Source organism: Ciconia boyciana, chromosome 12 (genome assembly GCF_034638445.1).
Source record: "Ciconia boyciana chromosome 12, ASM3463844v1, whole genome shotgun sequence".
NCBI lineage: Eukaryota > Metazoa > Chordata > Aves > Ciconiiformes > Ciconiidae > Ciconia > Ciconia boyciana.
In genome coordinates this window covers 10,764,231-10,790,564 of record NC_132945.1, presented here as the reverse complement: position 1 = coordinate 10,790,564, position 26,334 = coordinate 10,764,231, and the positions used below count along the sequence as shown (strand labels likewise).

At 41.7% G+C, this 26,334-nt stretch overlaps 2 protein-coding genes and 1 long non-coding RNA gene across 9 annotated transcripts in view; 1 reads left to right on the top strand and 2 right to left on the bottom strand.

Moving 5' to 3' along the window:
• LOC140658741 (uncharacterized) overlaps positions 1–8,756 on the top strand; it is a 33,775-nt gene extending 25,019 nt beyond the window's left edge. The window contains exons 3-4 of the long non-coding RNA XR_012044838.1: positions 110–1,533; positions 2,802–8,756. This is a non-coding gene — a long non-coding RNA (uncharacterized lncRNA). The remainder of the gene's footprint in view (positions 1–109; positions 1,534–2,801) is intronic.
• Positions 1–15,540, bottom strand: part of IL13RA2 (interleukin 13 receptor subunit alpha 2) — a 31,637-nt gene extending 16,097 nt beyond the window's left edge. For 3 of the 6 annotated variants that reach the window (XM_072877484.1, XM_072877482.1, XM_072877485.1), the window contains exon 1: positions 15,324–15,540. The gene's annotated coding sequence lies outside the window, so the exon portion shown is untranslated. Of the gene's footprint in view, positions 1–1,257; positions 1,381–14,793; positions 15,030–15,323 lie in introns of those variants that run through there. The other 3 variants (XM_072877483.1, XM_072877486.1, XM_072877487.1) reach the window with 3 other exon arrangements.
• Positions 15,541–15,904: 364 nt separating this feature from the next.
• LRCH2 (leucine rich repeats and calponin homology domain containing 2) overlaps positions 15,905–26,334 on the bottom strand; it is a 56,610-nt gene continuing 46,180 nt past the window's right edge. For both annotated transcript variants that reach the window (XM_072877480.1, XM_072877481.1), the window contains one exon: positions 15,905–25,694. In XM_072877480.1, coding sequence (XP_072733581.1) covers positions 25,575–25,694 — 120 coding nt within the window. In that variant the 3' untranslated portion in view covers positions 15,905–25,574. The remainder of the gene's footprint in view (positions 25,695–26,334) is intronic.

The following is a 26,334-nucleotide window of genomic DNA, read 5'->3' as shown; positions in this document are numbered from 1 at the left end:
CCTTTCTAATTCACCCTCCAACAAAACAAAAATGGTAGGAATGCTTGTGAGAAGTCTTTTTAGTTGTCATGATAATTTTTGAAGGGGACAAATTTCTCTTCCTGAGCAGGTCTGCTGGAGGGAAGATGGGGACTGAGAGGGAGAGAGGAGCAGAATTTCAAGGTGGGGCTTCTCCTTCCTCCAGATTTCATGCTGAAGGTGGGTAGGTATCGCTGCCTTAGGACACACCAGCTCAGCCTGCTTCCCTATGCCAGAAAGCACGTGGATTACAGGTAAAATGAATATAAGTTCTTTAATTTTTACAGGTATAGGTATAGATTAGATAGACATAGGGACATAGATAGATAACATAGATTAGATATAGATATCAATCTCTGAAAGCTTGAGGCCACTGCTTGAGCTCTGCCTGTGTAAGAACATGGTGACATCTACATGAACACACAATGCGTCACTGAGCTCCTTTCAGATTACAAACTCACTTTACATTGCCCATGCAGCCTTGGCTATAAAAGGTGGACTCCCAGGTCATACTCTGGCATGCCTGCTTACTCCTCAGCACCCACAGCTACAGTGCGACAATAGAAAACTGGGGGTCTGCTGAATGGCAGAGCTTCAAGTCAGAGGGACCTTGGGGAATCTGAGGGTTGGGGCCAACAAAACCCCCATCATTTGAAGAAGTGGCTCAGGGGAGCCAGAGGAGGTAGGTTGTGCTGGGAGGAGGGGGGGGAGTTTAAATTAACCAGAAATTCTAACTGATAACACATGGCAGCCATTAAAAATACACAACAATTTTAACAGCTAATTTTCAATTTAAATTAATATCAAATCTTCCCAAGTCCATCACATAAGTATAAGCAATACCAGTAATTTATCTGTTTCACTGTGAAATGAGAATGTATGGAGAAGTTCCAGTCAGAACAAAAGACCAGAATTACTTCTTAACATATCAAACATGACATAAAACTTGTGTCAGTACAAACCTGGCTGTATGTGTAAGTCTCTGCCTCAGAAAGGTCTCATGATTCAGTACAAGGATGCAATGATAAGGAAAGCTGGCTTACTGAGTTGGGAAAAGCAGCAGCTATAACTCACAGCTGGTGAGTAACATCATCCAAGGACTGTGCATGAATGTTAGTGGAGGAAGCTTTTTCCATTTCCAGTACAGTTAATTTTAACCTATTCACATGGTTTCACAAGGTGAATAAAAATAAACAAAGACTTACTCAGAAAGATTTAAAACCAGCGAAGTGCTCTTACCTGGACCTTTAAGTGCATGAGAGCCCATCTGCCTCTGGAGTGCCGAGCTCCCCAGCAGCCTCATGGCTGCTCTGTTCAAAACTTTGCATTTCATAGAAATTTGGAGGTTTTTAAAGAGGCCTGTCTGTTCTCTTCAGGGATCAGATGCCACATTGCAGTGTTATGGCACTTGGCACACAATCAGAGGCTTTACTAAGCTAGCACCAGAGGACGTTGCCGGGATTTATGAGGTGTTCATGTTAATTGTTGCTATAACTGTGCTCAAGCAGGTCAAAGGTATGTTTGAATTGTTTAAATGATTCATTAAGATGAAAACCTAATGGTGTAATCAGTGCAGGCTGTCTGCTGGAGGCTGCCTGAGCCCCTCGCGGCAGTGCACAGCTGTCCCTGGCATCTGGGAGCCATGGCCCCATGCAGTGCCTCGGCCCACGTGCCTCCAGCCAGTGGTCCCCCAAGGGCCAGCCCCGGTTTGACCCACTGCAGTGCCTCCCCCCAAGCTTGCTGGCTCTGGAGCCAATCTGGCTGCTCCTGCCTCTCAGGGCTCTGCAGGAAATATATAAAATTATCCATCCCCTCGCTCCTCTCCTGTGGGCTAGGCACATCAGCGCAGCTGCTCAACATGACCCTTGTATAGCTTTGCCTGTCATCATTTACTTCATCCTTCCTTCCCTGCATCACCCTGCGAGCCCTCCCTCACCCCCAGTCTGGAGCACCCTTTGCAAGGAGTGGGTGCTTCAAGCACACCTTGCTGAAAAAACATCTCATGATTCCTGTTGCTGTGCTAAAGGCTCAGCCAGGGTCATGACCGGTAATACAAGGGTGGGTCATCTCCATGTTGCCTTGCATGAGTCGGAGGAAGTTGGTTGCAGCAACTCCCCTCCAGGAGGGAAAATAAAGGATGTTTCAGAAAGAGTGGAGCTGTGGTGAGTGTGCCCCAACAAGCAACGGGCTGTGGCTGAGGCTGGATCTTCCCATGGCCAAATTTAGGCACATTGAGAAACAGTTCATAGTAAGAACATGAGAAACAGCATCAGGAACCGAAGAAGTGCTTCTCATTAGGACAAAAACTGCCCTCCAAGCACCTGTACAAGACTTACGGTATTGCTGTTTAAATTGATGCCCAAATGAATGCGTTATTGCTTCCCAGTTGGAGTCAATGGGAATGTTTTGGAGCAGCAAAGGCAGGATCAGGCCCCTTTCCACCTGCCAGTTATCCTCTCCATTTCACTGTGCACAGACAGGTAGACGTGCACTCAGGCAGGGCAGCACTGCCAGCCTGCTGCATTGGCCATGCAGACCTGGGGGAGGCACAGTCACTTCTAAGGTGTGAAGCCATTCCCATCACGTCATAGCTATTTGGTTCTGGCTCCAATAAGATGCTGTGAAGGCAGGTGCCAATGGAAGGAGCATGACCATCCTTCACACTTTTGAACTTTTTGAATTTTCAAGGCAGTTGCAAGCAAAATTTCAGAACCTTTTTACATTTTGCTATGCTAAAGATAAAAAGTGATCCCATACATCTGGTTATAACAACTACCTCCCAGAACAGACACCAACTGCTGTGCGCTGGGTGAGACCCCCAACTTTGAAAACAGAGATGAGACCGAGGAAGAGCACTCGGACTATGAAGACCTGTTGGGTGCCAAGGGGAGCTCTGAAGTGGGGAACCAGGAAGCCCATGACCCACCACTGTCCTGATCTGCGGTGGCATTTGGTTGCGAAACAGCCCCAGAAGGCCATGGGGGCTTTGCCCGTGGTTGGAGATGACTGAACAGGTGAACAACCCCTTGCTTTTCATCTTTCCAAAGGAAAAAGCAGCAGAAATGGGTAGTACAAACCCTGTTGCCTTGAGAGCTCTGTGAATTTTGGGGGTGAAGGGGTTATTGGGTGAGTTCTCCCTTCACTACAGTTGCACAGAGCTAGCTGTTTCCTTCTTACTTTCTGCAAAGGAAAGGGAAAAAAAGTCCCTTACTGCTGGTAAATGTATGTCCCTGCTTTCAGAGTTATGCAAGATTAGGATTTAACATTCATGTATTTTCATTGTGTAAGCTACTTAAGCAGAAAAGGTCACACTGGACAGATCATCTGAAACAGATGAGAAACATTTGCCAGTAGGGTGAATGCCAGTTCCTGAGTGCTAGAACTGGGTCAGTTCCTGAGAAAATTAGGTTGGAAAAAAGCATAGTTGGGATTTGCAACAATAGGTCTCCACGACACAGTCAGCAGTGCTGGAGCACGCGGGGAGGAACAGCGAGTGCAGCTCCATGCTGAAAAGCGCCTGCCTGTCCAGCCTCCTCCCACCGCCCTGCTGCCCAAACCAGCTCCCTTTGCAAACTACAGATGCTTTTCTTTTCCTCTCCTTGCACCATTGTGCTGGTACCTGATGCCTGTGCTGTATTCCTCCCCCTGCCAGTGTTCATGCAAAACCCACGCTGGTCCTGGAGGAGGAGGTCAGCTGAGGGCAAGTTGGGGATGATCCGTGCCCTGTTCCAGTGATGCTGAGTGGGAGCACTGCCCATGGGTGGGAGAGAGAGAGCTCTCTCTGCAAAGGCCACATGCTCAGACCTTGGCTTGTACTGACCTTACCAGCTGCAGCCGTCAGCAATGCCCTAGCAAGCTGTGGGAAACACAGGGCAAATCCCTGCACGTGCTGGGCCAGAGCCTCATGGCCTTGAGCTTGGAGCAGGGATAAGGAGACAATTTGCTTCTTACTAACTATTCCACAAATGGCATTAAGTTGCAAAAAAAACCTCCTACATAAGGTGATAACAAACTCATGGAAGAAGGGGGTAGTAAAAGTATACCTGCTCTGGCTCACCAGCAAGTCCTGCACGCAACTGGGAGGGTGCCCTGACAAACCCCTGTGCACTGAGCTGTCCCCGAGCACCGCGGCTGGTATAGCTGCTGGCTGGGCTCAGCCACCCGCTGCTGTGCCCTGCACGCTCCTTTCCTTGGAGCCCCATGGGATCAGCAGCAAGACACCCCTGAGCCCAGCAACAGGCAAAGCCACAGGGTTTTTTTCCTGCTCGCATGGCTGCCTTCGCCGTTGCAACTGTATTTGGAAGCACCACTGACTTGTCCAGTTTGCTCACAAATGAGATTTTTTTGGAGGATTTGCCAGCTGAATGAATGACTCCTGGAGTCACTATGCACGCATGAACATCTCGCAGGAGCTTCCTCCTCCTGCAGGAGCCTGGCCAGGTCCTAGAGCCTCACAGCTGCTCTACAGGGGCAAGATTAATAAAAGAGCTAAAGCCAGGGAAGGCAAACTTGTGAAGGTGCCTCCAGGCTGAAAGATTTCAAAGAGCAGAGAAGCCCCTGGGCTGGGTCCTTGGCCTCTGACAGATACGCTGAGCAGGTGCATGTGGAGATTAAAAAGTACTTCTGTAAAAATCCACTTTTGTTTGAGGAAATAAAGGACGAGCAGCATCATTGCTGAAATGTCTCATTGCAAATGGCAAAGCAGTTGGCAAAGATCATTACTGGAGCTAAGTCCAAAAAATGGGCCAAATCCTTTTTGGTTAAAAAATATTTGATACATTCGTCCTAGTTGTGCTAGATTGGTTCTGTCAAGCAGTCCGTTGCCTTCCTACATTAAAATATTGGGATCTGATAGTTCAGAATAAAAGCTTTCAATTTTGCAATTCAGATCCATGTTTAGAAGTAGCTTCCTATTTGACAAAATAAAAAATAAAAGGCTCCAGCTATGAACAGACCATTTGGTATCGAACAGCATGTTTCATTTGATCCAAAGGGATGGTTTTGAAATTGCCAGTGGCATGAAAAATCAATGACTTGTAAAAGCCTCTTAATGGCCTCATGTTTCAGGGAAGCCAGTCTCTCTTATACAACTTGCATTAAACAAGCTCTTTCCAAGGCGCCAGAATAAGAGACTCAGCAATTCCAAACAAACCTGTGGTCTCCAGCACAGTGTTATGAATTGCACTGAAAAAGGGATGTCACCTCGAGGAGACATGCTAGGAAGAGGAGCATGGGGCAGTGGCGACAGACCGATAGTTGCAAGAAAAGTCCCTTCTTTGCATTAATAAATTAAACTCTTATGGCTTCCGTAGGACTTCAGGAAATGATGGAAGGAATCCAGACTCTCTAGCAATGCCCAGTGTCAATATTTATTCTTGTGGAGACCTCAGTTTTCCCTACTTCTTTGCTGATGACTACTGCTGGGGACTCATCCTGGGTAGATGGCATCTCAAAGGGACAGCAGTTGTTTGACTGTGCCTGTATCATGTAAGCTAACAAGGTGGCTGCTGGGGAGCTAGCACCACTGAAATCTTTGCTTTCTGTAATCAATTCTGTTCTCAGAAAGGTCCGTCCAGCCGAGAGCCAGACATCATGCACTTGCTCTGCCTTTCAGCTTGCTCCGCCACAGGTTCCCTGCTGTGTAAGAGGCACCCCTTACTCATCGTGATCATCTCGGTTTCCTGTAATTACTGATGAAACGGTGTCTGTGCAGAGAATGTCTCTGCACACCTTGACCAAAGAGTCCACAACCTGCATGTGTCTTCACATCACACTGAGTCATCGTCTTCTGCTCCTCAAGCAACTTCTTCCACAACCTGCACATGTCCTTTGCCCACACATGGACTTCCTCTGACTCTCCCTCCCATGCAGCTGGGCTTGGGCTGGGGGTTTAGCAGAGCCCATGAGAATAATTTCATTCTTATTGAATGACAGCTTTTAATAAACAACTCGGTGACTAGGTTCTATGCTGGCACACCAGTGCACACAAAATTTTTGTAGGAAAAAAATACAAGGCAGGCTGAGGCATTAGACAGCATTGACTAACATGCATAGCTATGTCTGGGAACCAGCCTGCGGCAAAGATGGGTTCTAGGGGCTGAGGATGCACAGGGAGGCCTGCAGGGATGCTGAGGACTGGCGAGCTGGAAGGGTATCAGGAGCACAGCCTGGCATGCCAAATTCTGCCGCTAAATGCACCAGGGCATTACAGGAAGAACTGAAATGAAGACACAAAGCTGACAGAGCAACAACTGCTAATAAATGGGCCACAAATACATCCAGACAGAAGTGCAGAAGCAGCTAAAAATTATATCCAGGACAGGAAGGCTCTGACATAGCTCCCAGCAGGAGTGGGAGGGGGGAGCAAAGAGCCGCCCTACGTATGCGTGCAGACAGAGCTCTGCAACATGGCTGCTCTTGGCAGGCCTGGCTGGTTGCAACTGGGTCCTGTGGCTATGGCAGGCTCTGCCAGGGGACGCAGGGTTTACAGGGAAGATCTGTGCCTCCCTAGTCTGCAGGAAGGTGCCATTTCTCCTGTTCCTCTTGTTCCCCCCTGCCTGCAGACTTGGACCTGTGCTGCCCAGAGGCGGTGGGAGCTGCTGGCCCTGAGCTGGGAAGCCCAGGGCTGCTCCAGGACCGCTTTCTGCACCTCAGGCACGCACAGACAGAAGTAACACGCCGTGCCCATCATATTGAGCGGTGAGCCTGTCTGGAGCAGGGAACTGAAAATGTCCAAAGTAAATTGCTCCCATCCACACTATCCTCCCCTGCCTGTCCCACAGGTCAGGCAGAAGCTGACCGCAGCCTCCTGGGCACCAGACTGTGACTGTGTAGTTGCTTATTAAGAGTAACAAAACGACCTCCACTTGCTTCCTCCCACCAAACCCATCAGCTCCCACAGGTGGATACGTGGGTCCCCAGCCAGCCCAGAGGCTGTCTTAGGAAAGACCAAAGTCTTCCCACTATGTGGCTTTGAGCCCAGCTACAAAAATGAGTTTACCTGGAATGGCACAGGTCTTAAATCTGTGTGCCGTCCTGAACCCAGCTTGAGCTGTGGTTACTGGAGCAAGCAGAGCAAAATCCCAGGCTGGCTGCGACCTGCAGTTGAAAACCTGAGAGTACAGCACTGTGCCGAGAGCCTGGTGCATTTCAATAAAAGCAGCTTTGTCACCAGAGCAACGTGACAGTCAGCTATTGAAAGCCAGGCTTTCAATAGCTACTTCAGTGCTAAATACTGGGGGGGGGGGAAAGTCTCACCCTGCCGCATCCTCAGGGCTCTCCTGCTGGGATGGGTGAGCCCTTCCAGGGCCACGCTTAGCTTTTCGGCTGTGATGAATGCCCAAGTCTCAGCCCAGCCTCCCTCCAGCAGGATACTGCTGGCAGGTATCGCACCAGCATCCTGCTCCCCACTGGCCACCTGCCCTGCCTTGTGCCAAATTTTTTCCAGCAGCGTTTGCCCCAAAAGTAGATTTGTGTTCTGCCTGGGGGTTTTAATCTTCCTAATATAACACGCCAGGTTTCACAGGACAGTGGTAATTACTTCCAATCTTGTTTTCAGGTTGCTCCAGAATTAAATAGACAAATAAAAGAGGTCTAGAAAGTTGTATGAAAGCAGAAACATTTCCCATGAAGTACTCCCACAGTAACTGGGAAAACAAGCCTAGCAGCAGTGCAGCCCACTGCAGATTGGCCCTGAGAGCACAGATGGGGATGGAGATGCAATAGGTAAAGCAGCGTGCCAGATGTGCAGAGACCAGCTGCCTCTGCCAGCACCAGCAGAGACAGCAAAAGGAGCCAGTGCTCCATCTCAGCTCTCAGGTCATCTTAAAATAAGAAAAACCTCGTGGCTTTTGCCTCTCTGCATCATTTTTTAAAACTGAATTTTCCTCCACAACCCTCCGAGCCCTTGGGACAAGCAAAATAAGTTTCCTTTTCCTTTAAACTCCATCCAGTGTCTCGTACTGGAGAGTTCACAGAGATGTTGGCAGAGGTCCTTCTGGCGTGATCACTGCAGTGGGAGTAATAAGTGTAAGAGACAGATGTTCTGTACAGCTGAATGCCCTGACCTGGGGTGCCAGGGGATCTGGCAATTCCCGCTCACTTCATTTTTGCCGCCTGCCTTCGTCTCCAGTGGGGATGCAGCGCCGCAACACTGCCCCTGCCCTGGCCAGGGCAGGATCTTCCAGGAGCTGAGCAGCTGCCACCCCCTCAGTCACTGCTGGGTCCCCAGCACACACAGGGCAGGTACATCCTGCAGGGAGCCCAGGACGGCCAAGCAGCCCCGGGAGGCTAGTCAGGAGAAGTGGTCCTTCCCCCATAACAGTGCAGCCGGTGAGATCTGGAGGTGCTTTGCAGTCAGAGCCTGATCCTGCCTCTGCTGCCATGAGCAGGATCTAGCAGCCAGACCCAGAGGGATGAGTAACAGGGCCAGTGCACGAGCAGGGCAGCTGGCAAATGCAGGAGACAGGGCAAAGTCCAGGTCATTATCACAGACCGGTCCTTGAACCTTGAGCTGCAACCCCGAGGGACATAAAATAGCATTTGCCCTGGGGGCAGGTGGTTTTCCTGGAGCTCGCCTGTGGAGGGGATGGCAGTGCTGGCCTGCTCTCTCCCATGCCTTCTACGTCCTGTACGGTGGCCAGGGCTCACCAATGTAAACAGCAGCCCAAGCCTTTATGTCTCACGTAAACGTCTTACTGGTGTTGAAAGGTGCTTCATTAAATGTTTTATTAAAGGATAAAGTTTGGCCTGATGGTGAACAAACCGAAAAGAAATTCTTTTTTTTTGGTTGGTTTTTTTTGGTGTGTGTGTTCGTTTTTTTTAAAAGACACTGCAAAAATGCTGAATGTCCGTTTCAGCTGCAAATCATTTGACACCTCCCCCAAAAGAGCAAGCATTAACCCAGAATAACAGAGAGCCCCTCAATGTCGTCTGCTGACAGCTGTTATCAGTCAGTGCTGATTTAGGACAAGCCTGAATACTGTTAATTATATTAAAAGTTATGTAAATCTTCCCATAAGAGGAAGAATATGAGAGGACACTTAAGTTAGGAATGACCACAGGAAGGATTTCAGAACAGCCAGAATGTGGCTTGCAAGGGATGGGACACAATCAGTTCAAGCAACAGTGGTGCAAACACACAAAAATAAAGTATAAACATGCCTGTCTGAAAATCTGCAATTCAAGCATCACCTTGAACTCTGAGCAGATGCAACCAAAGTTATTTCAAGAACACAAACATCAATACCACTAAAAAAAGAAAGAAGCACTGGAAAACTCTTTCAAATTTATATAGAAATGCTGGTATGCGTAAATCTGTATTCTGCATACACCTGAACAGCTATGTTGAGTTTCAAGAACACACACAAAATAAAATCGTAATATAAAGCAGACAAATTCTCCCATCCCCCATTTGACTAAATGCAGAAGAGTGAGTTCTGACATTTAATGCTGATCGCATAGTTACGGCTTACCATAACACGTCGGGATTTTCCTTTGAGCCAGGTAATGCACAAGATGAAAATATTTACTAGCTCTAAAAAAAGAAAACTGGAACAGCAAAATGGAAGAAAAAGTCATGCATATGTTCCTGTTTCTAGAGAGCAAGTTTCAAGCAGCTACATCTGAACAGCCAGCCTGAAAGTGTTTGTGTATAGGTTGCACATGAAGAAACAGGAAGGGAAGACAACCACTGCTCACTACCCACGGCATGCATCTGGCTCAACATCACCTCCCAGATAGCAAAGTAAGCACATTACACACATGGGATATAGTAAACAGTCCCACACCAGCGTTTGAGGGATTTTCCTGCCATAAGATGCAATTTGATGAGAAAACCCTGGTTAACGTCAAGTGTTTTGTGGAAATACACTGGTTCCAGCTAACATCTGACAGACTCCTGCTTGGCTGCCTGTCAGCTCGCAGCGAGGCTGCTGGTAACACAGCGATCCCAGCGCGGGGACAGCGTCACAGAGAAACCCTGGGCAGCCAGGCAGCAAATGGCTCACTGTGGGCTCTGGTGTCTGACCGGACCTGAAGGTAACACTGCTCAGACATCTACAAAAGCACAGCGGATTTCCAAAGCCAGAGCCCTGGGTGGGCCATTCCCACACAAATCTCCTCATGATCCTTCTCAACAGGAGCTGTGTTGGGTTTGCCCTGTGGAGAAGCTCACAGAGCAGCATTTGCACCAGCCACAGCCTCTTACCTTGGGGTAAAAAAAAAAAATCTAAGGAAATACATCATCTTTGACATAAGACTACAGTATTTCATTCGTCATGGATAAAGGAGCACTAAATTGCCAGAGCCGAAAATCTGATGTCGTGGAGAATGTGCAGTTAGCAGTCCACTGAAAAGATGAATCGAGGCACTACTGAAGAGCTATAAAGCAATGACTTATTGGTTCAGTCCTTGCAGAGACACTACTGCAAAGCCCTATAAGCAAACAAATGCCTGGGTGCTGAGCATGCAGAGTTCATAACACCCAACAAGCCCCCTGTTCCAAGAACTCCTGCAACTGAAAGTCAAGTGTGTCCCAATGTCCATGGTGTACCTGAATAAAGGTCCTACCCCTGTAGTGGCTGGATGCAGATTTGGGTCCTCAAGCACACAGCTGTCAGGTATCAGTGCCTGAACCCCCTCGCATGTAATTTCAGGTTACAGGGACACTGCAAGCCAGGGCTTTGGAAAGCCCTGCCCCCTCCAGCTCTCAGCAGGAGACCAGAGCATGGCACCTCGCCCTCACAAGTTGTTCTCACCCTGCCAGGTTGTGCAACAAATTCACAGTTTACTCTACATGAGGTAGATTATCACATTTGCTGTGATAAAGGTTATGCCCACATGCAAAGCGAGGAAAAATAGGAGAGAGCATGGTTCTTAATCAAAATGTTACAGTTCTCCTGCTGCATTTGTCACGCTCGGGCACTGTTAAAGGCACTGCCACCTCCCAAAATAAACTCAAACTGGGATAGCTTAATAGCAGATCAGTTACTAGTAGGAAAGAACTAGCATTTGCTCCAGTTTCACCTTGCAGGCAGGGCTCAACCTGTTTAAAGACTGCTTGGACATGTTGCACACAAAAATACTGGATAACATCTAACATCTTAAGTCTAATGCTTGAGAAATACAGAACCCCTAAGGGTACAGGTGCTTGTAGGTGTGTAGGATTCAGCCCAAAGATCACGTTATTACCTGCTTGTTCCCTTTTCATTCATTGGTGCTATGCTCTGTAGTTGGGGATTGCCCTACATTACTAAGAGTTGACTTTGTACATTTGAGTAATACTATAAAGATGTACAACAGGAAAAAAATATTTCAACAGGCTTTAAGAGATATACGAATAAATCCTTCATCAACATGTTAATCAATTGCCATTTACAAGATGGATTTCAGCTGGCACAGGAAGATTTCTCTTAATAGAGGAAAGGAAATAATTTAATGAAAGGACCTCAGTAGTTCCCCTGCTTTTGTAAAAGACATTCCTTAAACCTGTTGGTGCAGCAATCTGCACTTTTCTAAAAAATGAGTTACGCTCTCCTTAATTCCTCACAAGTTGACTGAGCAGTGACTTTACAATATACTTTTAATCCAACTATAACCCTGAATTTTAAGAGTTGCCTTCTTCTGAAACATCTCTGTCTTGCACCAACTGCCTCTGCAGAAAACCCCTGAGAACACATTGTGGGAACAGAGGCACTCTCTAATGCTTTCTTAGTGAAGTCATACTTTCCACTAAGTCTCTCAAGACATGAAGTCCCTTGATCCATGCATTGGCTCAGCCCAAACCATTACATGATATGGCTCATTACAAACCAAACTATATTTAAATAAATAGGGCTTGAAGAAAACCCATGTATTGTCAGGAACAGGATAAGTAGGCAAAGTCTTCACAGACATTTGACATTCAACCATTGAAATGGCCATGCCTTTACTACTCCAGGACATTGCCTTTAATTACAAAGGCTGGGATTGCAGGTAGCAATGGGCAGAGGTTATCACTCTCTCTGCTGGGCCAAGAGGTGATGGTTCAGTCTGGTTCCCACCCTGCCTGCCCTGCCTTGGGCAGAGGGGCGGTCATGGGAAAGGGAAGAGCACTTTGGCAATACTGGAATGGTGGTGTGTGTGCTGGAGGACAGGAGAAGGGGCTGGAGCGAGAAGAGAGGGGGCTGCCCAGCACAACAGGGACGTTGCTCCAGAGGAAGCAAATAAGCCACAGCTCACAAGGGAAACTGCCTTGGTTTATCTTCCAGCCCACAGCATCTGTCCCTCATTGGCTCCCTATTTTATAGTCTGAGAATATCAAGTATAAAACAGATTTTCCCATACTTTTAGGGAAACTATCCCATACTTTGTCTGTGAATGTTTGGCACAGAAAATATTCATCAGAGGTCAGAAATTCCTCCCCACCGGGAAGGACTGCTCACAGAATACAAGTTAGCCACTGTCTTCTTCCTGCTGGGGGGGGGGTGGGGGCGGAAAGCAAGTAAATATGCTCTCCACCCTTAGTCACTTTTCACAGCCCAATTTCAAATGCCTTATTTTGGTTTGAAATTTGTCTCCTACACTGTTTAAAAAATTTCTGGCCCGCAGCAGCACTTTTTGTGAGTGCTTTTCAAGGCACCACAACACATGAACTGTTCACTCAAAACTGTGAGCTTAACTGAACAGTGTGGTGTGGGGCAGGGCAAAAATGTCTTTGGATTCCTTCAGTCCATCAAAAAATCACAGCATGCCTGACAAATTAACCAGCAATAGAGATACAATTTTGTATCAATCCAGCTGTTCATTTTGGAAATGTCAGAGCATACTCACTTGTGAAAAAACATCCCACCCTCTGTTCTGCCAGCTGACAGGAGCACCTGTGTGCCCCCATCTATTTCCTTAAAAAAAAAAAAATCACTGGATTTGGTACAAACCACCCTCCACAGCTGTCTCAAGTCTGCTGGCCAGCCAGCTCTTCCTGAGGCACCATCCTCAGGAGCCCGAGTCAGCAAGAAGGGCAGCACACTGCAGATCTTGCAGAGCAGAAGAATGCTCACAGCTGCAGCACAGAGGCCTGCCAGCCTGAGCAAAGCAGAACCAAGGCTGAAAGGGGCCTCAGAATATCGTCTAGTCCAACCTCGTGGGCAGAGATGGGTCAAACACACTAACAGTCAGGCAACTGGTTTAAAATTTAAGCAAGACATGTTTTAGCCCTAGACCAAGCCCTAGACTTTGTCGAGGCAAGGGTTATAGAGGAGGCAGGTATGAAGCTCACCTAGTTTGGAGGGGGGGTGAAGGGATGCCAAGACTGCAGCGACACTCAGTGACGCTGCTGGAAGCTGATGGAGAACTGAAACCCCTTTAGGCAGCCCTGACCCCTACCCAGATGCATATTTTTAACTGCATGTCAGTTCCACTTCCTTTGCTTGTTTATCATGTTTATAAGCTTGCAAGGGTAACAGCTTCGGTGGCATCAAGTAAAGGCATTTTGTATAAACAAGCTGAAAAAGTGACAAATGGCAGAATGCTCTGTACTCCTGGAGATCAGAGTGCAGAAGCAGTCCTCTACTACTGACATAAAGGGGGTTCAATGTCTGTAGGCAGAACATAACCTGTGCTCAGAAGTGATCACATTAAAATTCAAGTTGCAATATCGTCAAACAGATGTGGTCCATCAGAAAGTTAAAAATACCTGCATGTGTTTACCAGTTTTGATGTTAAGAGTAACTTGTCAATTTAGACATGAATTTGTTTGCTGCTTTTTAAAAGACAACAATAAATTTAGGTTTAAAAGATTCCTATTTAGAGAAACTAAATTTAGCCTTCAGTGCATAAGGCTTTCTTGGTTTATGTAAAAGTCCCAGTGAGAAAAAACAGATGGGGGATAGGCTTCTTTCTCCATCTGTACCTGTGGGAACAGAACTGATACATCTGCTGTGTTTTATAGATGCCTTCTAAGAACATTACGGCAACTCTGAGGTTGCTTTTAGTTAAAACAGACTTTCATGTTGTTTGTTGATATCTGAAAGGCCAAATAATCTAACCAAATGAAATGAAATGAAATCCCAATTTTGGGATTTCACATAAATCCTGAAAGCATCAAGTACATTTTCCTGAGTACAACAAGGTTAGTCATTTCAATTTATGCAAACAGAACTCTTAAATTTGCAGTGAAAGAACTTTGAACAAAATGTTAAAGCAAGTTATCAAAAGAGCACAGGTCACACTGAGCCTGCATGATAAGGCTGTTTCTAAGCCACTAGTAAAAGTTAAAAATTGGCACAGGGAGCTTTGAAGTTCCCAAACACAAAAATAAGGCTTGATGATGCCATATACAGGCAATACTACAATACCGGATAAACAGGCAAGCATGGGACTGTTCAGGAAGGGCAAGAAAACTGAGTAACAAATGATGCTTGATTCATTGGGCTGGTCCAAGAGTAATAATTAGCTACTACCTCTCCTTTTGCAATCCTTAGTTTGCAAAGACAGGAGGAAGGAAACCATTTGACAATTCCCCTGCCATTTCACCAGAAACAATATATCATCAAACTGATATTCCCAGCAAACAGAAGTTTATGTTGCTTGAGCCAAAAAAAAATCACAAAGTTATCACTGTTGGCAGAAGTATCTCTATTTCATCATTGTATAAATGTCTTACTGGAGAAAGAACAGAATGAACTTACCATTTCAGTACACAGCAGAATGTGCAAACTAGACACATCATCCACTGATTAGTGGAGGAGAATAGCTTTAACATAAACATTACTTGTGACCAAATTCAATAGTACTTACCCATTTCTAAATGATATTGCAGAAAGTTTTTAGAGCTAATCCTCTTTCCTTTTGCTTGAATTTCTTAGGGGCTGGAGAATACATGGAGTGTGGGATGGTTTGTCTTATCAAATATTTTTCAGAAGTTCATGCACTTCGAAGCTTATGCTAGGAAGCATAGTGTTTGCTGTTGCTTTACTTTTTTTCTTCTTCTGATTACAGAAGAACAGGAAATTCTGGAGATCAAAAGCAAGTGGCTGAAATGAACAATGTCTCATCAGCTCATTAATTCACACCTGTCTATCTGGAATGTCATATTCTTATTAACATAAATTAACATTTACACTTAAGATATCAGTATTTCTCACTCAAGCTGCAAAAGGATTTCAAAAAAACACTAACCTTGGAGCAGAAAGATATCTGTAAATGCATTAGGAGAAAAAGCAACAGACCTCTTTGAAATGCTGAAGAGCAGGAAACGTAATGTAACTCTTTGTAACAGTTTCATGGAAGATTAAAATAGTAGCATGCCATTTAATGAGACAACTTACCACTGGCACTGGGGCCATCTCCTGTGAAAGGATGAGAGTAAGGGAGAAGATGGTCCTCTGGAAGGTTCGCACCTTAAACTCACCAGAGCAGTCAGCCCCAAGACCTCTGACAATCAATCAGCTTCAATAGACTTTCTTATATACAGAGGAATGCAATGCCATGTGCAAGTGGGATGGAAAGATAAAGATGAAGATGCAAAAAGTGGTGGCCTCCTGCAGTCCCCATGCTGATGTGAGCTTTCATAGTTGTGTGCTAGGGTGGTGGCAACAATATATAGTCCCACAGATGCATTCTTAGATATGAACTTAGTTTTCCTTCCTCTTATGGATATAGTAGTAGGGGTGATTCTTTATCACGGATATTGCAACAGTATATAAGCAGAGGCCCTACAGGATCAGCTAACACAGAACACATGGTTTTCTCTGGGTAAATCATTTGTCATTTCTCCAACTTGTGATTATTGATCTAGAGATCACACACTGTACCTACCTGTATGTATATATGAAAAATTATATGAATTCTGGTAATGAAATAATTATAATAAAGCCACAATTATAATACTCCAAAGATAGATGTTTATTGAGTTGCTGAAAAATACAAATATTCCAGGAAGTTTGTCACATTTAAATGTTAGCTAAAAAAACCCCTACAGTTCTACATACAGTCTAGTTGTTCCACTTCCCCACTATAATGAAAACTATGGTAAGATGATACAAAGTCAAACCTTTAACAATCACCTGCAAACTTCAGAAAAGTTAAAGTGTTCTAATTCTTCTTATATTGCCCTTACTAGTAGCTATAACCTATTGTGCCGAGTTATGTATCATTCAGTCCTGAAGGCAATGTGTTATAGCTGTGTGTGAAAACTAGACATTTGTATTATAATCTACTCTTTGGCTATATAATCAGCATATTATTAGCATGAGATTTCCATTATTAATGAGGCCTAACTAATTAAAACCACAAATAATTACATACACATTTTGCAAATAGGTTTAATCTGCTTAAGTAATTGCAACATTAAGCTTCAAACTTTTTAAAAAATACTCTTGGAAGGGTTCTAACAGCCATTTGAGTGATATCTATAGCCACTCAGAGTAGGAGAATTCTGTGAAACCATGGATGAGTTGAAAGTTTTCTGTTTGTTTTAAAACCTCTCATACAGTTTCCACAAACTAAGAGCATCAGAACAGTGATGCCAGCCTGGGGCACTGTAATTATATCCATCACTGGTGTAGACATATCTTAAGGAGAGAGGAAAGTTAAAAGGCTACAGTCATAATAATGAAACTTAACCAATGCAAGCCAGCAGCTGAAGACAGCAAGATGTATGACTGGTCTAAAAGCAGGACACTGAAGAGAGACTGTAAAAGCAGACACAGCATGAGAACATTCATCACAGGTATTTGACAGACTATAGAGGGAGATGCAGATTTCAAGCTTTAACAGAAAACAAAAAACTTCTATTTAGCATTAGTTCACCATCTTTGACTTAGGAAATAGAAGCTGAACAAGCTCAGTGTGACATGTGAAAAGTCAGTGCAGTCAGCAAGACCTATATGGACCTAAGAACTGCTCCTGAAGAATCACTGGGTGGAGGAAGCACTGCAATAAAGATCTATGAAATGTATTTAGTGTCCTTAGTTCTCAAAGCCTGCTGGAATCAATGCAGCCTGCCAGCAACAGACACCTTTACCAAGGCAGGTGTTGTAAACTATCTACATTTTGTTTATAGCCAGAGCCTGCCATTTACAAAACTTTTAACACCTCATGACTCAGTGAAAAAAGTCCATGTCTGAGCCATATTATCCACAGCTGATAATCTAAATATAAAAACATACTTGTTTGTGGCACCCTGATCATGTGTACCAAGCTCAAATAAAAAAAATTACACTGCAAAGCTTCATGAATTTTACATTTCTCTCAATACATCTCATGTGGAAATCACAGATTTTTTTTATTTTTTTTTTTGCTTACAACACTTTCCTTATTTGACAGTGACCTTCCCCATGAAGATGACCAAGGACAGACAGGAATCTCATGGTTCATGGAGTCCAGCCTGGAAGAGAGGCCTCTGCACATGGTATCATTCCCCTTGTAGACCTGAAAGGTCTTTTCATAAAAGGAAAGTTTTCTTTATAGCTGGAAACTGAACAATAGACTCACAGAACATTTCAACCACAACCCCTCATTGATAACTGCAAAAAAGTTCCAACTGTTTAGACGCCTTCTGTCAAGGGATGGTGTTCACCTTCTTTGTAACGCTGTTCCTCAATTTCTGCTTTATAGTCCCAAACTATGTTTCATCAGGAAACCAACAACAGCTGGGTACATGCAGGTGCAGAATGAAAAGTCTCACAGGGAAAAACATCTCTCAAAAGAGAATATTTTACTTTGAATATTCAGGTCTAATTTGTCCAAATAATAAAATTGTCCAGATGTTGAAACAAACAGGAAGAAATTAAGGTAAAATCAATTTCATCGTATAGAATTCTATTTTAACCTACATTTGAATAACCTAACTTAACTACAGCTCCAAAAACTAGCAGTTCTGTTTCCCTAATGCTGGATCTAGCAATGACTGCAAACCACACAAAAGCTGATTTGTGCTATTGCCAGATCCAACCCAGGGAACAGAAGGCAAGCAGATCACCTCTATCAGTAAAAGTTTCCGTACTGGATTAAGCTTATTATTAGCAAGATTCAAAAGCCTATGTTGTTCCAAATATATATGCTGTAAGACATTTTGTGGTTTTCATGTTGTGTAAGATGGGAAAGCATGTAAATGTATAAAGACCCTGCTACAAGTGAAGGCATCTTTATCTTCATGTATTCTCACCACCAATGTCCCTGTTGGTCAAAACCAAAGTCCTAACATACTTCATATGTAAAAGTGTCCTGTATTTCCCTGGAATAAGAGTTAAATTTTATTTTGTTTGTCACTATAAAAGAACGTATTTCCTGATAAGTAATGAGGCAGGTCACTTATCTATCAAAATAGCAACACAGACATTTGAAAGAACATATAACATATTCTCATTATTTACTACGAATATATAAAAACTGAAGTGAAATCAAACTGAATAACTTGACTACATGAAAGTTATGAAACAGTTTGTATTTTATACACAGAGTATGTACACTGGTTTTGGAAATGTGGGTTTTATGCATGCAAATTTAATACAAAAAAACTATTTACAAAAAACAACAGTAGGAATGTTTTTCAAAAGAAACATGTACGTTAGAAGCTCCAGCAATAATGGAAGTCCTGAAAAAAAGACTTAATACAGTATTGTATAAGTAGACAATCTTCAGAAGTCTGGAAGATGCACTTTACAAGAACATGAAATGCAAAATGAATTAAAATGCACTATCAAAGATGCTGCAAGTATGTACACGATTTAAGCATCTATTTTTAAATGATCACTCTCCAACTGTGTCTCAGAACTACTTCTGTCACATCCTGCACACATTTACATACTGATCATTTGGTTACATTGTGTTTTCTGAGTTTTATAATCACAAGTTATAAAATAACTGAATGATCACCGTCAAGCAATCACATTTTCCTTGTTCTACACATTACATAATAGTAAAAAGTATTCACATTATTCCCAACATAACCCACCAAACAAGCCTCTTGCAATGCCTGTGTATGCCCCTTGTGGGAACCAAAGCCTTGCATCACCTGCTGGTGTAAAGGACATGAACAGTTGCAGCTAGGAATTCCCACAGTTGGAGCAATGCTTAATGTAACACATCAATTCAATAAACACAACTGTATTAACATTTGCATGTGAACAGCATGATCTTGCACATATTCCAGAAAGGGTATTAATACTGAACAATGGGAGTTCCCATGCCAGGAGTGGAATGATCAAATCCTAAACAAACATAGCAATTCTGGAAAGATTTCACTGGTTCATTCATATTTAAAAATGAAACAAAACAAAAAAGTATCCTTGTGATTATTTCCAAATATTTCACAATGTGCCCTCATAAAACCATTGTGAAAAAAGTGTTACATTTGCCTTACTTCACGCAATTTTGAAAGAAGTAGGAAATCCTCATCAGTGCCAAGAATTAATTTTAAATGACTGACTTCATGTTGTAGCTCAGTTACAAAACTATTAACAGAAATTCTGGTTTCACTGAAGTCATAGAATCATTCAGGTTCGACAAGACCTTTAAGATGGAGTCCAACAGTAAACCTAACACTGCCAAAATGGAAAGTTCCCCAAAACAATTAAATTTGCTGTCAGTTTAAGCTATTCTTCTCCTTTAATATTTGCTAAGATACTAAAGTAGTCCTGGAAAGACTTTTTGGTTTTGTTTGGTTTAGGATTAGGTTTCCAAAATATGTATGGAAAACCACATTAAAAATTCTTTGAAAATGCAGTTGGCTATAAAACATTTGAACTAAAAATGACTGATTATGCCATTTTTATAATAACTTGTATTCCTTACATAGAAATTAATCAAGTAGCTTACAGCAATGTTGCCTCCCTTTGCCTCCCATGTTAAAAAAGGGGGGAAAAAAGGTCAAAACCAATGAGGGAACAAATATTGCATATAGCCACAATTTTAAGGTAATATGTTGTCAGAATTTTACTATGTGAAATACTTAAAGACAAATAAAGGAAAGCAGCATCTTATTATGCAAGAAACACAGGAGCCTGAACTGCTCCTGTGCAGCGGCAAGTTTAAACTAAAATTCAGTTAATTGCGTATGTTCTCTATTTTAACAGTCAAGATCAGCAGAAATTTTATTCACAGGAAGAGAATAATTTTTTACCTTCATATTTATTTTACCAAAAAGATCTGTGCCATAAAATTCCCAACTAAAAAATACAGTTCAACTTTCCCTCCATTTTTAAATGAATTACATCTATCCCACAGTGTGTTGCATATGGAACAAGAAACAGTATTACTGTTTTGATCCACCCACGTGAGAGGACAAGTGACACACTAACCTGTTCAAAGTCATGGTGCAATTTTCAATCAATGAAGTTCTGTAGTTCCTAGAGCAAGCTTCCTCTCACTACATCAATCTTTGCTGGTGGAAGTTAAATATTGGTAAACATCTACTTATCTATTACTCTCAAGTAAAGTTATCGCTTTCCTTAGTGTTTTTATTCAGATTGCAAACATCTATTTAAAAGAGTTCCGCAGCCTATGCAGGAGGCGGCAGCAGCATGAAGCAAGGAGGTGTTTCCTTCAGACGTTGCACCACACAGGCCAATCTCATTGTTACAAAGCCAGAGGGTAGTGCAAATGCCACCAGAGAATGGCACCCTACCCAGGGCTTCGAATGGGCAATGTTCTCTGCACATCAACAATGCTTTCTGCAGCACTGGGATACAGCTATCCAAAATATACAGTCTTCAGCAAAACAAAGATGCCAAATCTCTTGTTATTGTAACCTCTGGAAAGCTCCATGTACTTCAGGATCTGCCTCCCTCAGCATGAAGTACCTACAAAACATCTAATTCTTTGTCTACTAAATCTAAAGGCTTTTTCATTGTGAAGTGATTCAACGTGAAATCAACTCAGAGCACCCTCTCCTTGGAGAACTATACTTTGCCTTTCCTGTTCCTGGTCTTAATGACTTTTTTTTTTAAACTCCAAAAAGTCACCTGTAAACAGGAAATATTTCACCAGTTTTGTGTGCGTTGGGGTGGTGTTTTGTTTATTTGCTTGTTTTTCAAGTAGAGGTCACTGTTTAATATGATGTACCTTTGAAAGAAACACATACATTAGCCTGACTTAGTGAGGAAAAAAGAGAAATTTGATTTACCAACACAAAATCATCTCCTATCTGCAGAAAGTGCTAAAAACTCCCACAAGTTGCTTTCAGTTGAATTATTAACATGCTTTATCTCTGCATTGGTATGCAGACCGATTCAGAGACAAACACGCAGACTGCAGCTGTATTAGATACAACAGCTACCTTTCATACAAACATTTAAGAAATCAAAAGAAGTGCCAGAGCTTTGTCCTTCTCTTCAATACTGAAAAGACACATGGAAATTTGGTTTTAGTGAAAACAGATGCCTTTTCATTTTTTGTTTTAATTTGGCTACAGATTTATGTCAAAATCTGAGAAGACTGCCGCTAAACTATAAGATATTTGAAAAAGTTCTTAGTGCGGTAAGTAACTGATGGTAGTCCTCACCTGCAACTTTTTTGATGACATACCTTCCCATAGTATGAAAGCTGTGCTTCAAAGTAACGTTTCCTACTGTCTTAATACTGCATATGGCAAATCAGAAAATTTGTATTAGATAAATGAATCAGTGCAATACTTCACAGCGTCCTTTGACTTACCAGAGATCACTATTTTTAGTCAAGAATTTGAATCTAAAGCTTTGCTGGTGTCAAACAAGTTTCAGCCATGTTTGCTATGGTCTCCAGCTCAGGTGTTCCATAAATGAAAAAGGTGAAATCTTTATTGAAGTCAAGAGCAAAACTTGCATTGACTTCAGTGAAGCTAGGATTTTACCCAGAAATCTTATGATTCATGTCATAGTTATTGTTTCAAAGGTATTCCTCCATATTTTATGATAATTTTAGTTCTTGGTTATATTTTCAAAGGCCTCAAGATACATGGGTATAGCTGGTTTTCTGCACCCCCAGCGGTGCCCCAGCTAGCGCACTGGATTGGCAGTATTATACGATAGATGCGAAGCACTTCTGAGATACTGTGTGGGAAGTCACCACACTTTACAACAATTATTTTAATGCTACTGCTTTAAGATCTCACAATATCTGGGACATTATTGCTTACATGAAAGATCATGTGCGACATGCTGCATCCAATGACATAAAAAAAATAGAATACACATGACCAGAAGCCCTGTCAGTATGTTGATTCACTCTGTAATTTAAAGTTCATACCACATTATTGCAGTAACTTTGTTTAGCATTCACAATAACAAAAGCACCCTAGTTATCTGTTAAATTTATTAGGAAAACTTAATGCAGTTTCCTAAAGCTTTTAATGTTGACTTTTCTTCATGTCCAAAGTAAAAACTGAGTGACTACAATAGGAATTGGTCAGGCCTCTGTTTTTAACCATCCTGTCAGCTGTACCAAGTATTAAGTAATGACATTGCATCCTAAACAAAATAGAAGAAGGATATCTTAAACATACTAAAAGCTGGGAGCAGGGATTCTGGAATCACAGAAGCTCACCAATGCCACTGGTGCAATTTCTTTAAAAAAAAAAAGTAAAGAGGAAGGAAGCGGCACGCAGTAATGAACAATGTGAAGTCACTAGATCTGTGAACAAACAAAAATAAATAAGAAGATGCTGGGAATCAAATGGAAAGGGAGAAAGGGGATAGTAGGCAAATTCTTGTACAGGGAAGACAGCAACAACTCCACAGGCTGCTTTAAAGTTAAAACTTAAAATTCAAAACTTTTTTAGCATCTTTTTTGCAGTTGCTCCTAAAAAAATCACAATGGGAACAGCCAATGTTAGCAAGGCTTTAGATTATTATTATTTGTAAAAGCAGCTAAAAGAAAGATGAGAAAAGATTCATCCAGGCACAGTGGACCTTTTCTCAGATTGCTCCTAAGAATGCTTGAAAGCCTGAATTTTTGCAATGCTAAAAAGGAAGCCCTAGAAGAATCACAATTATTCTTCCCCATAAGCATGAAGAAGGCCATAATAATTTCCAATGAATGGCAAAGCAAGACTGTTTCTACCAAGTTTGTGGGGAAGAACTCCAGACTACTTATTTTAGTAGTTTTCAACTTCAGAGATACAGTTTAAAATGAGTACATTAATTTCACATCCAGTTTTCAAGTTACTTAGGAAATAAGCTAAGCCAAAAAAAAACAACTGGTAAGCATCTGGCATGCTATATCAAGGGAATATTTAGTTCTAGTAGGAAGTTTCTTTAAGATCAGAAAACATATTTAAATATGACAACGAAACAGTAGTGTAGATCAGTTTAAGCCAGATAACTGAAAGTGACAATTTACAGTTAGCAATTCTATGGCTAACACACTGAAATAGAACTTTGTTGTTGTTGTCATAAAATACCACAGGAAGGAATTGAAAGACAATGACTTATTATTTTTGAATGGTTGGGTTCTTCAAATGTAGCAGACAAGCATTTTACTTAATGAATTCTATTACTTTTTCTTTTTAGTCTTAGCATGACTTCTCAGATACTGCCTTTAATGAAAGAGAGATCTAACTTGTTAAATGAGTATTAGGTGAAAGATTTAAAAAACAATTAGAGAAATTTGAAATACCATATTTCAAAGGTCAAAGCAATCCAGTTTCCTTAAACAAGTATTTATGTAACCTAAGCTTTATAGCTAGGACTTGGCAAATTAAGTTTTACACCAGCCATTCCATGAGCTGTATTTTAAGAAAACACTATATAAATTGTAGTGGCTTTTAACCATTACACATGAATCAGCTTTTTAAATGCATTTTAAAATAATGTATCTTTAAAAAAAAATCTTGTAATCAGAAAAAGGTTATTTTTCCTCTCAGCTATTGATTTTAAGGACTATAGTAAATGAAGTAAGGAGTAAATGATACCCCTCCCTCATTCTTTTAGGAATTATATTACGTGGGGTCTTGATCAATTGGAAAGAACAGAGTCAAATCTTGTTACACACTTGGCAAACATATCCCTCAATCAAAATTAACTTAGCCTGAAATAGAAAATCTGTGACAGAGCTTTTTTTTTTTTAATTGAGCTACCTATTCATGAAGAACAAACTAATGCAAACAGATTTATTACTAAAATTATGAAATTATTTGCAACTTGTTTGGAGAAGAACTCAACTCAACTGTGTATGGTTTCAGAATGTTCTCAAAACACCAAGATTTTGTGCAGAAGCAAACAAATAACAAATTCAGAAGTTTCAAAAAAAACACCATAGTGGAAATTTTTCTTTTTCACATTTATCCAGAAAAGTCTAATGTCTCAGCACAGTGACATTTGTACAAACTGATGTGTGCTATGCCACAGTCGTGTAAATTACACAATAAATCCCATAAACACTAAAAAGATAAACACTGATATTTCTCAACTAAATTATGGATATACCTGTTGTAAAAATGTAATGTGAGATCAGGAGCAATATTACACAAAATCCTGAAAGTCACAGCGTAAACCTGAGATTTTGGCAGTTTTATCAAAATGTCCTAAACGACTCTGTATGCATCACTAGTCCTCATGTCTTACTCACCATGTATATTTGTTTGTCCCAAACAAAGAAAAGTAGACAACTTTTTTTCGTCCAACAATACATTAAACCAAAAGTGATTAGGTATTATCAAATTAAATATCATAAATAAAAAATATTTACAGTATTTTCTAATTATTAGACAACAAAATAACCAATTAAATTGTGCAACAAACTTAAAACACCCAACATCAAAAATGTGAAGTATTACTTAAATCTTCACATACTGATTTTACAAAAAAATATTAAAATATTTAAAAATTTCATTTTATCTATTTTAAACAAAGAAATTTCAAAAATGTTTAAGACTATTAAGAGTTATCAATTACACAGGCACTTCACATGTAAACAATCTACAGTACAACTGAAAAAAAAATATTTGGCACCAACCTAGAAGACTGGAAAAAACTAAAACGTGTCCTTTTCTCATTGTACACTGTTTTGTGTAATCACCATACACTCAGACTAAATACTGGCAATGTTAGAAGTGTGTAAGTTACAATCAGGAGTGCAAAAAAGAAAGAACGCAAATATTTAAGCTTTCTGAGTGAAAGTGGATTACAAGTGATCAGTCACTCACGTTTTTATCATCATACCATCGCTACATTTTTGTCTTACCCTTAAATAAAATTATTGACTTGAAAGATTAAGGGGGGGGGGGGGGGGGCGTGCTTTGTACTTCTAAAATAATTCAAACAACATTTTCAATGTAGGAAAAGAAATCCAGCATTTAACTGTAACACTGTGAGATGTTAAATGGCAGCTTTTCACTTAAATTAACTGGAAAGAGAACCTGATGCTACCACAATCTCTTTGTGCATCCAATTACAAAAGAAAAAAAGGAATAATTATGTTCTTTTAACTGTCAGCTGACTCCAAGGTTTTCACGTACAACTCCAAAGTAAGGCTCTCTACAGCATCTGGACAGATACTAGTTTTTGATGGCTTGGGTGTTCCCATGTAGGAAGCTGAACTGCCTCAGAGCAATCCAAGTTAACAGACCAAATGGTAAGTTGTCTAGCTTCCAAGAAGTCATGTCACATGGAGGAGAGCTGAGATACTTTCAACATTGGCAATTCAAGCAGAGCTTGAACTGTGAGGCCGACCTTCACCAAACCCCTTTCCTCCAGAATGTGATGAGGCAAGCAAAGTCTCTCCTGCAAAATAAAGCAGTACATGTATCAAGTTTCATTCATTTTTTCCCTCAAGGTGTGTAACAAATGCATTCTCTCTGAAGTCACACATACATCACTATAAGACACTTGCATAGAAAATGTCTTTGGCCTTAAATTTTGCATGTGGTTCTCTACAGTAACAGAATGGTCAGAAACTAATTATATCTAAGGTCTGTTTAAAGTGGTAAACTATGACAATGTCAGAAGATACATAAAAGACTGCTAATTTCATAAAGCCAAAGACTGTTTCTCTTCATAAGCAGAGCAAGAAAAACAGGCTGATGGGTACTGCTGGCTCAGTGGCCGACTTCCCCCTTCCTTATTACCAATTTTTCCCTTGGGAAAACTTGGAATGCTGACAGACTGGGTCCTCAGTAATGAGCCACTCCCCAAGAAAGATGATAATTTATTTTAGAAGGAGGTCAATATTATTTTTACTATAAGGAACTGACTAGAAACCTGTAAAGTAGCTTCCTCACTTTCATGCCACAAATGGGACTTCTTTTCATATCTTCAAGTTCCTTGGTCAGTGTTATAATCACTATTGCTCCCTGAATTAAGCCCCCCAAAAAACCGAACTTCATTATTTGCTGACATTTTCTGTGGTTGTTAATAATAAGCC